Consider the following 13,543-nt stretch of genomic DNA (forward strand, 5'->3'; position numbering starts at 1 on the left):
CCATGATCTTAAAGGTCTTTACCAACCTAAACAGTTCTATGAGTCTATGATCACCCCCACCCAGCTCAGTGGTCCCTATGGATGCTGGCAGCTGCACTGCCAGTCCCTGATCTACAGCAGGACCTTTTCCAGGGCCAAAGAGGTGGTGGGAAGAGTTAATTTGAGGTAATTGTTATTCCTTTCTTATCAGCATCCCTTGTTCAGCACTCTCCCATTGGAAACACACTTCCTATGACCCTGGCCCTGTCCCAGAAGGGTCGTTGCCCCTTGGACGTCACCAGTCACCAACTGACAAAGTGACTGCAGCGACAAGTTCCTGCAGGGGCTGGGAGGTGGTGCAGGGAGGAAAAGGACCTTGGAAGGGTGAGATTTATGGGTGGCTTGTTAGCTGGCTATGGAAAGCAATGCTGTGCACATGTAGCATATGTTGGGTGTCCCCTTTGCCCACTGCTGCAGCCAGCTCTGTTTAGCGCGGAGGGGGTTCCTCTGTTTCTCTGGAAGGAGGAGGACGGCAGCAAAGAGAGGAGATGCGGGGCTCAGCCTCCCATATTTTGCAAGGGCATCAATATATTGTATCCAGGCTCCTGGCTCAAACCACACTGGGCAAAACTGGAGCAGAGCAGAAAAGCAATAGCAAGGACAGGAGCAAATCCTTCCCTTGGGCCTCATCGCAATGGAGGGGTCCTGAACACCCTCCCAACCTCCTTGATGTGAGGAACCCAAAATCATTAGTGCCTGAGGATGCTGCAGCTCCAGGCTAGTGCAGAGAGGACCTCCCTACCTCGTGCCCACAGTCCCTTTGCACAGCAGTAGCCTGGCCCCGAATTAGGGCTGCTGTTTACCGAGCACAGGTCTGATTCCCACTCGCATCTTATTCCTGCAAGAGGCTGCTTTCCTGGAACTGATGCCTTTGCCTGATCCTTGCTAAGGTGCCCAGAAACCTGACAACTGGGATGCTCATAAATAAAAAGGCATGTGAATGCTTTCAGAAAAAAACATCTAGTGGATTTTTCCACTCCATGCTCTCTGGACCTTTCCCTAGGAGAGCTCACTAAATGTGGATGCTGTTACCCACCCCAGTCCCCTGTGGGGTTACAAACACAGTCTTTGCCCCGTAGGATCACATTAAGAGTCTGGAAAGGGCACAGCATGCAGCATGACACAGTCTTGGAGCTGCTGCTTCCCCCTGCGTTAGCAACCCCCCCGCTAACACAGCCCAGCCCCAGCCCCTGTCCCCCAAAGGCTCCCACTGGCCCAAGCCACATGCCAAAATGCCAGGGACGTCAAGGGGGCCAGGACATCCCCAGCAGTGCCCGAGGGCAGGTGGGAGCGTGCCAGGGGAAGAGCTGCTCTCCACCTGCCAGACACACTGCAGCCTCTGCCCACTGCCACCACTAACCCCAACCACCTCGGTAAACCAGCCTGACCAGCAGCTGGGGTAAAAATTAATCCGACAATGCCCTCTGATGGTGGAAAGGATGGCTGGAGTGGACAGTGCGGAGCCCCTGGGAACAGCAGTATCCCCACAGACTTCATCCTGGGCATGACTGGGGTGACTGGGGGCACGCAGGGACAAAGCAGAGCTGCAGGAGTGATGCTGCGGGGAAGGGACAGCTTTCAGCTATGGGCACTGCCTGGCTTTGCTCTCCAGTGGCACCAAGGGCTGGGCTCGGATCTGCAGATGCCCAGGCTGGATCTGCACCCACGCCAGCAGTGCCAGCACCTGCCAGGATATGCCTCGCTCAGGGCAGGGTCTGGCCCCATGGCCAAGCTGGCAGATGGGGAAGAGAGCTCCTGCCCTTGCCCACCCCAGCCCCAGAGGGATGCTGTGCTGCAGGAGGGGGTACGCCAAGCTGCTGACCCCTGGCTAACGATGTGCTTAGTCAGTTTGATGGATCTGTCTGGGCTCTCTGTTAATAAACAGCATCTGACCTGAGCTGTCTCAGAGCTGTACGGAGTCATCTTTATGCACACAAGCTACCAGTAGCTAACAGGGACCATCCCTCCTCCTCCAGATAACACATCGGCACATCCTGCCCCTGCTGTCTCATGCTGTGGGGAAGGGATGCTGGTGGCAGCATCATTGCTATGCTAGCATGGATAAAGAAATTGTACTTCCATGAAGAAGCATCAACATGCCACAGTTTTGATATTGCTTTTTCCACCCCCCAGCCAGAATTATTCTCCAGCAAGAAACATTTCCCCGTCCTTCTCCTTCCCGTTGTTGGGTTGCTACTGGTTTAATCATCTTCATATATTCTTCAGAAAGCTGGTCCTTTCTTTTCAAGCTGAAAAGCCATCCTCAGTTTGATTGGATGATTATATGAACCTGGAGCATACCTGGCAGCTCTCTCCCCTCTACCTCCCCCACCCAACACCCCCACAAGGAGCAGGACAGAGCGGTTTGGGCTTTTTTATTAGGACCAAAGCCCCTGAGATGGGCTTGTTTCCTTGTCACAGCTCCTACAGGGGACCATGCCATGGCAGGCTGAGGTACAGCCCCCCCCCCCCCCCCCGCCAAGAACTGCCAGGGAGGGGCAGGCCAGCAGAGACCATGGCCAGAAGCATCACCACATGTCATGCTACCACACAGCAGCTGCAGCATCCACCTGAGTAAAGGGATGAGATCTGAGTCCTGCAAGGGCATTGCTGCCAAGAGAGCAGTGGTGAGGGATGAGATGGGAAACCACATCCCAGCTACAGCTGTAATGGAAGACAAACCCGGCCCAGCTCTTCCACCCTCTCCCACCCCAAAAAACTCAGGTGCAACTGCTTTAGCTCTGCTTTTCCACCCCGCAGTCCCATTTCACACCCCTTTATACCTGCCCCCAGTACCTACACCCCTCATGTGCATCCAGCCCCTGATGCCCCAGGTCTCTGAGCCCTGTCTGCAAACTGGAGCTCTGCTAGCCATGCTGCCCCTGCACCTGCCAGGCACATCAGTCTCCACGGGCATGTTTTTCCTCCTGGCCATATTCACAGCCCTCCCTCCACCTTGCAAAAGGGCAGGTTTCTCTCAGGCTCCGCACCCGTTTTTCCCACCCCACCAGTGCATCTCCAGCCATGGGATGATGGAGACCTGAGACTGGGGCTCCGTCAGCAGGTGACAAGGGCTAATTCAGGACACTCAACCCACCTCAACCCCGATGAAGTGATCCACCCTCCCCCTCCTTCCCACAGCCCCAACCCAGACCTACCTTGCTCTTCTTCTTGTGCTCTGATCTGTCCTCACTGGGGCACTGCAGGAGAGCACAGGAGATATAAACCCCCTGAACTTCCCTCGTCTTACTCCACTTTTGGCTACCAAAAGCAGGCCAGGGTATAACCAACTTATTCATGTGCACACGTACCAACACGCACCTACACACACCACCCTCACACATACACACTCCAAGCAATCATGCACATCCCCATCACTGCCTGCTCCTGGCCAGCTTGCCCACAAGATCCCAGCCTGGGTGACTCCCAGGTGCTTGGTGTCCCCAGCACAACCAGCAGCTCATCCTCCTGGCAGACTTCACCGTGCTGCCTGCACGGCTGCGCTGACAGCCCTACCTGCAGGGCAGCGTGGTCAGGGCTGGCTGGGTCAGTGCTCACTGCATGGGCTGGGAGCCCTGCCACCAGCTGCCACAGAGCCAGCACCAACCCCATGCCGTGCTGGCAGCCCTGTGGCTCCAGCAGGGACCGAGGATGCTGGGCACCTGCCGGATCAGAGCCCTGCCTGCGTGAGAAGTAGGGCAGAGCATGTCTTGGGGCAAGCATGTGCTGGGAAGCCACGGAATGAGAAATAATAAGTGTGACACGTGTCTAAGGACACACTGCCACTCAAGGAACATGCATGTAGTGTGTGGGCATGCATCCTCCTGCATGCCAAGGAGGGTGTGCAGCATGCAGAGGCAGCATCTGCAGGGAGCAAAGCAGGGCACCCGCATGCAAGGGCTGGGCTGGGCGCTCTGCTGAGGCAGGGAAATGTGAGCTGGGAGCTCTAGGCAGGATCCTGAGGCATAAATCAGAACAACCCAGGTGCAAGTGGAGGGCGTTCAGCAGAGCCCCCACCCCCACCCCACCCCTGGCTTGGGACACAAGTGCTGGTAGGCACAGTGAGGGACAAACGACTGTCCCAGCCTCCGCCAGCACCTCTGGTCCTCTGGCTCTGGAATTTCTGGTTTCCTCCCCATTTATTGGCCATGAATGAAGGCAAGCAATTTCAAGGTGTTTCAAGACCGATAACCCAAGAAGCCCAAAGCTCCAGCTCCAGCCCCATAGGGCTGCCCCATGTCCTTGGGCTTTACCATCACCAGGATCAACACAGAACAGGGACAAACGACACCACCGTGAAAGTGAGAACAGGAAAAGCAGGCAAGGAGGCCTGCTCCTCTATCTCCTCAGCCAATTTTACCTTTCACATCAAGTTTGCAGTCTACTGAGGCTTCCCCCAAGGGGTTCACAGCTTTGCAGGTGTAGATGCCCCCATCGAAAGGGCTGGGCTTGCGGATTTCCAGGGAGCAGACACCCTGCTCGATCATCGCTATGTATTTGGGGTCTTCCCGTATCTCCATCTGATTTTTCATCCAGATGATTTTAGGCTGGAAGGCAACAGGATTTGTTTGTTTGTTAAGACAGGGAGAGAAATGAGAAATCTAGCTGGCTCCAAAATGCAGCCACCTCCCTCTGCCGTGACCCTGCCTGAAGCTGGTGGCCATGGTGGGATTCATAGTCAGGAGTTCGAAGAGCTAAACTTCCCATTTTTGAGCCCTAAGCACTGCTCCACAGTTCCTTCCCCAGTGCAGAAAGAAACAAGACATGGCTTGAATTAAGACCTGTCACCCATCTCCATGCTTATGCTTATGTTTATACACTCCAAACCCACTCAGAATTGCCCTCTAACCTCATCCAGCCCTAACCCAACATGACCCACTGTCTCCCAGCACCTCCAGCCACCCTGCAGCATCCCCACTGGTGGCTGCCCAGGGGGGGAACCACTGACCTGGGGGAAGCCCCGGACGCAGCAGAAGAGATGTGTGCTGTAGCCCCGGGTCGTGGTTCGGTCTGTTAGGGGCTGGGTGAACTTTGGAGGCTCCATCATGTCCCGTTGGGGGATCTTTTCTGGCTGGTAAACAGTTTCTAAGAAAATAATTAAGTCTAGGCTGAGGCAGAGCTTGGGCTCCTGGGCTGACCAGTACATAGTCACAGGAATTCAGCCCAAGATACGCCAAAATGTTTCTGCTCCCTCACAAAACAAGCCAGACAGCATCTAGCCCGACCCAAGGACCTGGCCTTCAGCTCAGCCCAGCTCTGTCTATAGATCCCTTCTCATCCAGCCATGTCATGTTAGTTCCCAGTCTCTGCAGGGGACAGGGAAGATGCCAGTCTGCAAACCATCACTGCAATGCATGCTACATGCGGCTTGCCAGATACAGGCCAGACACCTCTCTGGATCTCCTACTCCATCCCCAAAATTCAGGGCAGAGAAGTAGGAGCTGGAGATAAGCTCTGCAAGTGGCAGAGACCCCAGCTCACTATGTGCTACCATGGAGCAGGATGGAAATAGCTGGAGGGAGAATGGGGCTGAGGGATGCTGGTTTGGAGGTTTGGCCCCGAGATGGACCACTGCACGGGTGCCTTCCTCTGCTGGCCCTGAGCTGTGGGGTTAAAGCCAGGGCTGATCCTCACCCCTCCCAGCTCCTGCTTTGATTCCGTCCCAGGAATTTCCATGCCTTGATCCCACCTATGGGGCTGACCATGGCACAAGTCTTCCTTGGAGGCAAAAGGAGGTGTAGAAGGAGGGCAGAGGACCTCGCCCTCAGGGCTGCACAGCCTGGGGACAGGGACCTGCCTTGGCATCAGCCCAGCAGCATCACCACAACACCGAGGAAGCCCCACTAGCCCAAATGGGCATAGGACCCCTCTTGCCCATCAGCATCCCCCAACCCCTTAGCCAGAGCCTTGTCCCTACTTGTCTTCTGGATGTGGGCCACTCCAGAGGCGACAGCCGCCTTCTCGCTCAGTCCACAGGCGTTTTCCGCGAACACCCGGAATGAGTAGGTATTGCCGATGATGAGGTCGGAGATGGTGCAGCTGGTGCGGGTGCAGCGCTCCAGTGCTGTGAACCATTTCTGGGAGGAGGGGAGTGAAAAGAGTGGTGAGGAAAGGCAGGCTGTCCAAAGGATGTAGAAGGCATGTGGGGAGACAGGGGTGTGCAGCTGCTCCACTCCCACCAGGACATCCCCAGCACCAGGACACAGGAGTGCCCAGACTCACCCCACTCTTCTTGTCTGACTTCTGCACCCTGTAGCCCTTAATGTCGGAGTTGCCATTGTCCACTGGGGGGGTCCACTCCAGCGCCACATTAAAGCCCCACACATCCACCAGCTTCAGGTTCTGGGGGGGGCCTGGTGGCTCTGCAAACACAAACCCTCACAGGGTGGCATCCTAATTTGCTCCCCCTGCATTCTGTGCCTTGACCACCCCTTGCACCTCACTTTTAATCTCTTATCACCCTGTTGCAGCACACGAGGGATGAGAAGCTGCAATGGGCATGGGTGGCAGAAGCCCTGCATCCCCAGGCAGAGGAGTTAATCTCCATGACACTGCAGAAGATCCCGTGGAAGAGGGACACCAGAATCCCCTGCCTTGTTGGTAGCCCTGTCCCATCCCACCCAGAGCAAGAGCTATCCCCAGCCAAGGGGCAGAAATGAGCCCCAGGGTGGCCCTGCAGGGTCCCATCCCCAACCTTACCGATCACTCGAATGTCCAGGGTAGCCTTGTCCTCCGCTCCATTTACCCGCACGGCAAGCTCGTACTTGCCCGAATCGCTGCGCTGCGCGTTGCGGATGTAGAAGATGGTGTCACTCTCCAAGTTGCGGATGTTGATGCGGCTGGTGTCCAGGGGCTGGTCACCCTTGGTCCAGATCACCTCAGGCTGCGGCTTTCCCTGGAGCAACCCACACAGGCAGGTTAGGAGCCACTTGAGCACATGGTCCCACCACATCCTGCGGGGAAGGATGGGTGGACAGAGCCAACCTGCTTTGTCCAGGCAGCAGTGGCCTGGATCTGGCCTCTCCCATCCAGCAGTCCCCAGGGATGGAACTACAGCCGGTCCCTGCCAGTCCCACTGATGTGAAGCCATCAGGCTCCAGGGATGATGCTGGAACATGCTGGTCTCCCAGAGTCCTTATGGAGCAAGCCCAGCTTTACCTGCCCAGGGTATCTCAGGCAAAGGTGTGCTCCTGCGGTGCAGACAGTGAGCCCAGGTTCCAGCCTAGCAGCAGGGGCTTGAATTCAGCATCCAGGGCAAATTCATGCCTGGAGCACAGGCAGAGCAGGCTCCCAGCTGCTTATGAGACATGGCATGGACATGTCCCTCAACTCTGGGGCAGCTTTCTGCCTCTCGCTTTCCCCTGCTTGACCAGCATGTTTCAGGACTGGTTTTCTCTATCTCAGATGCCATGATGGAGATGCTTTGGTGATGCCCCACACAGTATATGATCAGTTGAGGAGAGGACCTGCAGCCTGGCCCACCAGTTTCTGCATCACTCCCCCCATCACACAGCCCTGGGGCTGCCCTGCTCCAAAGGCAGCTGCTTTCCCCAGGAAGGTCCCCACTGCTGTGCTGTGGGGTCTTGTGGTACATGGCCAGATCCCTGCCAGGAACATGAGCTGAACAGGGCTCATGGGCAGAGGCAGCAGCAATAGCTAGCCCATGCCCTAGCATGTTTGGGGTGGTCCTGTTGTCACTACTAGCAACAAAAACGCAGCAGGAGAAAAATGGGAACTAGGCAGGAACGGGAGAGATGTTCCCACCCCATCTCCCACCCTTGGCCCATGAGACATGGGGATCAGGATAAGCCAGCCCACTGTTGGCCCCAGGCATGTCACGGGGGCTAGAAAAGTCACTGCAGAAGCCAACCTGCAGAGAAAGAGCCTGGGGGAGTAACTCCCAATTCATCCACCTACCTGGAAAGGGATCATCATGTTCACAGCATCCCCAACGTGCCTGACATACGTCTGCCGCAGGTGACGAGGCACACGGATCCTCGGGAGCTCTGGGGACCAGAAAGTTATGCAGTGGGGCCAAGAAAATCACAGCCCCCAGCTGGCTGACCCACCCCATGCATCCCCCCACTTGGCCATCCAGAAATCCCACCCAGAAACACAGCCACCTCTTCCATCCCATCTCCTGGACATGCTTGCTTCCCTGCAGGGCCGTGCCAACCTACCCCATTGCCTGCACCCCAAAATTACACCCATCCTTGAGCCCCCAGGTCACCAACCCGACAGCACCACCCCGATGGACCATTCGCCTCCATTGTAGCCAGGCCACGGACACCAACATGGGCTTACCCAGAAGAGCCACAGCACAGCCTACACGGCAGCAAGGCAGAGGACAGCATCTCTGCGTTAGGAAATATTTCTCCCCAGTTCAGAAAGCAGACGGCCCAGAGGCACACAACCCAACTTTTAACAAGGACAAGGCTCGCCAGACCTCCACCTTCGATGTGCGCTCAAGGCCATTGCAAGACCAAGATGGTGCATGGTTCCTCACAGCAGAGCTGTGAAAGCCCCAGGCTTAAAACGAAGGCTAACATCCCCAAGGGAACATAACAAAGATAAGCAAAAAACGCCCTGGAGAATGTTGATGGAGTCTCCTTCCCAGGGTGAAAATAGCAGCAGCCATGTAACCCTACCGGGTCGGTGCCACTGGGTGATCCTTCTGGAGAGGCATTGGGTTTACGTGAGCCACTCATAAAAAGCTGCATGTCTCTGCCTGGATTAAACGTGCCGGAGCTTAGCTCTGGGGAGGGGGCATGGTCAGAATTAACCCGGGACTGAGCAATGGCTAAACAGCTGTGAGCGTGAAACACCGGCAGTGGGCTGGGGAGGGCAGGGAGATGCCCAGCAGTCCCAGATGGCCCCGCTGACAGCTGAGATGGTCCCTCCTCTGCTCTTGCTGCTATTCATTTCGGGGATCCGTGCATCGATGCTGCCACTTGGGCTCATCAGTCTCAGCGGGGCAGAGAAACCTGACCTCGGTGGAGGAATGTTAATTCATGGGTGCTTTCTCCAGCTCTGTGCGCCTTGCTCAGCTGGAGAGGGCTGGACAGGGTTGGTGGCCCAGGTGACGTGCTGCTGTGGGTGGAAAGGCATTTTTCCTGCTCTAGCTCCCTGCAAAATGTAACTCCCACACCAAATCTTCATCTGGTTTCTCCTTGTCTCTCTCCACTTCCCAAACCCACTCATCCCACCTGTTTCCAAACTCTCTGCAGTCTGTATCGCTGCTATTTAAAATCCCTTGTGATGCTATAAATGAACCGATAAGTACAAAATGCAGTCCCAAATAAAATGCGAAGATCAGAAGGTAACGGACAGGGCAAAGAGGAATGGAGTTGTGGACACCACACAGACCAGCACCACTGGAGTGAACACAGGGGGGCAGAGGGACACTGGGGGCTAATTTGCTCCTCAAAGCCAGGCAACGTGCACAGGGCTGTATTTCAAATGAAATGCATGAGTGGGCACGTGCTGCTTGTTAATGAAGGGTTTCAGTCAGTAAAAAGAAAAGAGGGGGGAAGGAAACCAACCCAAACACCTCACCAGCACGGAGCAAGAGCAAGCTGTGCGTGGGTCCTTCAGCTTTTTGGGTTTTACACCTCTCAGCTGGTACACACGGTTGGGACAGAGCTCAGGCAGCAGGGGCAGGGGGTTTGAAGTGGTGGGCGCAGCGAAGGATTAGAAGTGGGAAACACAAGTTGTGTACTTGGTATCTCATACCAGTCCTCCCTGCCTCATCCTCCCTGGTCCTACAAGTTATGTTGGGATGGCTTTGAGATCTGGAGGTAAACACGGCAGCAGACGCCAACCATAAAGCCATGTTCACCTCCTCCGGGCAGACTGAGAGGACAGACCCTGCAGGACCCCTTCCAGATGCTGATAGCCTTCTCCAAGCCTTTTCCTATGAAAAGCTGATGGTTCCTGGAAATAACTTTTGTTATTATTATTACTATTTTAAAGCAGCTGAAATACATGATGTGTTCTTTGAGTAATAGGAAAACCCGCGCTTTAATAATTCCTTGTAAAGGCAAAATAAGTCTATGTATTTGCTAAGTGAAAACTAACCTTGCAGTCATACATCAGCCTCAGCACATTCACAGCACCTCGGGAGGAATGCGAGTCTTGCTAAGCATGGGAGAAAGTCATTCATTGGCGAGTTCAGCATGATTAAAGTTCCCATGCTCCAGACTACCAGCTCGTGACTTTCCTTAGCTAAATAAACAAAGCTGTCCGATGTGTGTGTGATGGCATACTAGAGATGTAGTATGGCCAAGAAGAGGGAATGTGCTGGAAATGAAACAGTTTCTGAGATCTTGCAATGAAATCTGAAAATGTGGCTCTGCACCGAGTCCTTCACCCGCAAAGCTTCACCATCTGCAGGATCAGTGTTGTGAAGTCAGGGAGCTACTCCATCCCACCCCAAGAGAACTGGACAGAGTTATGGAGAATAACAACCTGGTCAGGGGCTGGATTGTGACGTGTTAGAGTGCGGAGGCTGCCCAGGCTACAAGGATGGACGGCGATTCCTTTGCACGGCTGGCAAAGCCCACAGGACCCACGCGCGGCAGGAGCGGTACTTACGGAGGATCTCCTTGATGAGGACTGGCTGCTCCAATGTCGCCGGGACACTGGCCCCGCTGGCGCTGACAGCCTTCACCCGCACATGGACCTTGTCACCGGAGTTGAGGTCCTGGATTGTGTAGCGGGTGGAAAGAAAAGGCTCCTCGTTCACGGCCGTCCAGTCTGTGCCTGCGATGAACAAGCAGAGCACTTCAGCCGTGCGGTGGACAGACGGACGCACACCCCAAAGAGCAGGATCAAGCCACAGGGGTGAAACCAGAGGTAAAGAGCCTCTCCCTTCCTTGCAAAGACTGCATGATTTGGGGCAGCAGCAGAAAAAGGTATCTTAGAGGGGAGGTTGGCCACCCCACCCTGCCAGGGAGCGTGGGGCACGAAATGCTGGCAGAAGCTCAACTGTTGTTCAGGAGGCTGTTTGCAAGCAAGAAAAGGCATTAGGCCAGCAAACATGGTCCCTGCTGACCTTCCAGGTGAATTTCTAGAAGTAGTTAAGATCCTTTGACAGCCCTGCCAGCCAGTCTGCTCCCCTCACTGCCCCAGGGTAACTTGCTGGGGCTCACCATGTTCCCCAGCACACCTTCCACATCAGGCAAGGTCTGCTCGTCACCTGTCAGCTAGACATCTCTGACTGTTCTTCCTGCTTGGAAGGGGCATCTCAAACTCACCCCCTAGCCAAGATGCAGAAGCCTCCCCCCCAACAGCTAGCTAACACAGCCTTGTGATGTGCCAAAGCTCTTAACAGGTTTCTCAGTTAGAAAACAGCTGCCCCAGTCACCAAGGGACTGGCTGTCCCAGGTGGGCAATTAGAGCCACCCGTGAGTGCTGGTGTTTGCTAAGCCACCATGTGCACCTTCAAACCAAGAAGGTTTTCCTGTCAGGGCCATTGGACTAGCCAGATCCCACCAGCTCCTCTTGCCCTTCACCATGGGCATTACTCACACCAGCCCTCACTGGGATCTCACTGTATTTTAGCCACCCAGGGTCTTGCACTAGCCCAAATACCGCAGTCACGGAGCCCATGTGGTTTTCACTGAATGACTAGCGCTCTCCTGTCACCCAGCCAAGCTCAAAGCAAGCTAGGAGAGCATCCAAAACTGTGACCTTTGGGTGGCTGTCAGCCAGCACCCTCCAGGAGTGGCTGCATCTCTCCTTCTCCCACACAAGGGCCTCATCCCCCATCCCAGTTTACCTCCCCAGTCCCCAGCCCAATGATGGAAGCCTCCCACAGCCAAGCATGTGTTGATCGTGTGTGCCACGAGCTAAACAGCCAAGGGTCACAGACCAAGCTCCCCAAGGCCCATTGACAACCTGGGTCTCTCAAACCACCGCAGCCACATACAGCACCCAGCCCACCAGTCCCAGCCTCCCCTTGCAGATCCTCCCAGCCACACAAGTCATTCACTTTCACCCCAAAGCCAAGCAGGGCTTCAAGAGAGCACCCAAAACACAAGTTTTACCCACCTAGCCCATTCCACCAACCAGCCATGCAACTGGAGAAGCGCAGATAATTGTTGCCACCCACCAGCCCACCTCCATCCACAATGGCCATTCTCCTTCCAAACATCTCAAGCCCCATCTGGCTCAGGCAGGGCTTGCCTGCTGATCTATGGTAGCCCCTCTTGCGCTGCCCAGGATCCTTTCCCCCCTCATCCTCCCACCTTACCCCCATTCCTTCTGCACTTCATTTCAGACTAACGTGGGACAATCACATCTTCTTCATCCTGAGGTCTTACACCACCATCCCAACCCCAGGTTTCTGCAGAGCTGGAGTTCATCAGAGACCACCCTCACTGGGTATGCTGGTCTCTCCTCCTCCCTCTAACACAGCAGTGATATTAAAACCCATCCAGACCCCTGCTAAAGACACCACTGCTATCTGAAGCCAGTGGGAAGCCCTGTTCCTCCATGGAAAAAAAAAAAAAAAATCATTTAAAATGAACCCATTTGAGCAAAGAAAAGAAAATGGTCCCCAGGGACACGCACTTCCAGGTTCTGCCCAGCTCCATCCCATGCCTCCCCAGCAACACAGCAGCTCTCCACGCTTACGAGGCAGGAAAGCCCAAGCCTACTTCCATCTTTGCAGATCTCCACCACGTATCCATCCAGGCCCGACTGGCCTGTCTGTTCTGGGGCTTTCCAGGTCAGCATAACCGAGTTTTCGCTCACTCCTTCCACAGCCAAGGACAAGGGGGAGCTGGGCGGCTCTGTAACAAGCGCAGTGGTGAGGACAGGCTCTCGAGTACTGGGGCTGCTGGAGGGCAATCACCCACCCTCCATGTTGGTCCTCAGCCCCCCCCTCCTCCTAATCCCCCAGCCTAATCCCACTGCAAAAATACCCTTGATGACTTCATCCCTCCATCCCTTCACCCCAGCACCCCCCATGCCCCCTCCCAGCCTTGCATATCTCCCCTCCCCGCTTCGGTGTCCGATCCCGTCCTCACCTGCCTTTGGTTTCTCAAGCTTCGGTTCAGGGGCTGGGGCTTGGGGTTCAGCTGGGGGAGCCGGGGGACCTTCTTCAGGGGCTGGAGTCGCTTCTGGTGTAGGGACAGAAGCGGACTCATCTGCAGGGGCTGGGGGCTGCTCAGGGGCTGGGGGCTCTTCAGCAGCTGGGGCTGGCACTGGCTCTTCTTTTGGAGCTGCCGGAGCTGGGTCTGTGGCCGGAGGTGCAGTTTTGCCGGTCATTGCTGCAAAGCCGGGGGGGCTGGAGAAGAGGGTGTTTTGGGGGGTCTCTTCTCTGGGATCTCTGCTCTGTTTTGGGGTCCCTGCTCCAGACCAAAGGTATCTCCTCCAGATCTGGGATCTTGACTCTGAAGCTGGGGTCCCTGCTCTGGACCAGGCGTCTCCACTCTGGACGGAGAGTCTCTGCTCCGGGACGGCTGTCCTGGGAGGGGGGAACCGGCTGTCCTGGGAGGGG

The 13,543-nt window shown here is 55.6% G+C and overlaps 1 protein-coding gene across 1 annotated transcript; it reads right to left on the reverse strand.

Annotated features, from left to right (window-relative positions):
* Window positions 1-2,516: 2,516 nt before the first annotated feature.
* On the reverse strand, window positions 2,517-13,543 carry MYBPH (myosin binding protein H). Its single transcript, XM_037410593.1, has 11 exons — window positions 13,071-13,543; window positions 12,699-12,833; window positions 10,633-10,800; window positions 7,957-8,045; window positions 6,739-6,934; window positions 6,262-6,401; window positions 5,957-6,116; window positions 4,988-5,124; window positions 4,400-4,586; window positions 3,198-3,239; window positions 2,517-2,609 (listed from the first exon to the last, which is right to left on the reverse strand). The coding sequence occupies exons 1-10, from the start codon at window positions 13,309-13,311 to the stop codon at window positions 3,229-3,231; spliced, it is 1,464 nt and encodes a 487-aa protein (XP_037266490.1). The 5' UTR covers window positions 13,312-13,543; the 3' UTR covers window positions 2,517-2,609; window positions 3,198-3,228.

Source organism: Falco rusticolus, chromosome 17 (genome assembly GCF_015220075.1).
Source record: "Falco rusticolus isolate bFalRus1 chromosome 17, bFalRus1.pri, whole genome shotgun sequence".
Lineage (NCBI taxonomy): Eukaryota > Metazoa > Chordata > Aves > Falconiformes > Falconidae > Falco > Falco rusticolus.

Bases quoted from the DNA above. Each gene is read 5' to 3' on its own strand.
- MYBPH (XM_037410593.1), bottom strand. From the start codon at position 13,311: ATGACCGGCAAAACTGCACCTCCGGCCACAGACCCAGCTCCGGCAGCT. The intron at 12,834-13,070 runs GTGAGGACGGGA...CGCTTGTTACAG, and splicing joins GCTTGAGAAACCAAAGGCAG to AGCCGCCCAGCTCCCCCTTG. The intron at 6,117-6,261 runs GTGAGTCTGGGC...CCCTCCTCCCAG, and splicing joins AGTCAGACAAGAAGAGTGGG to AAATGGTTCACAGCACTGGA.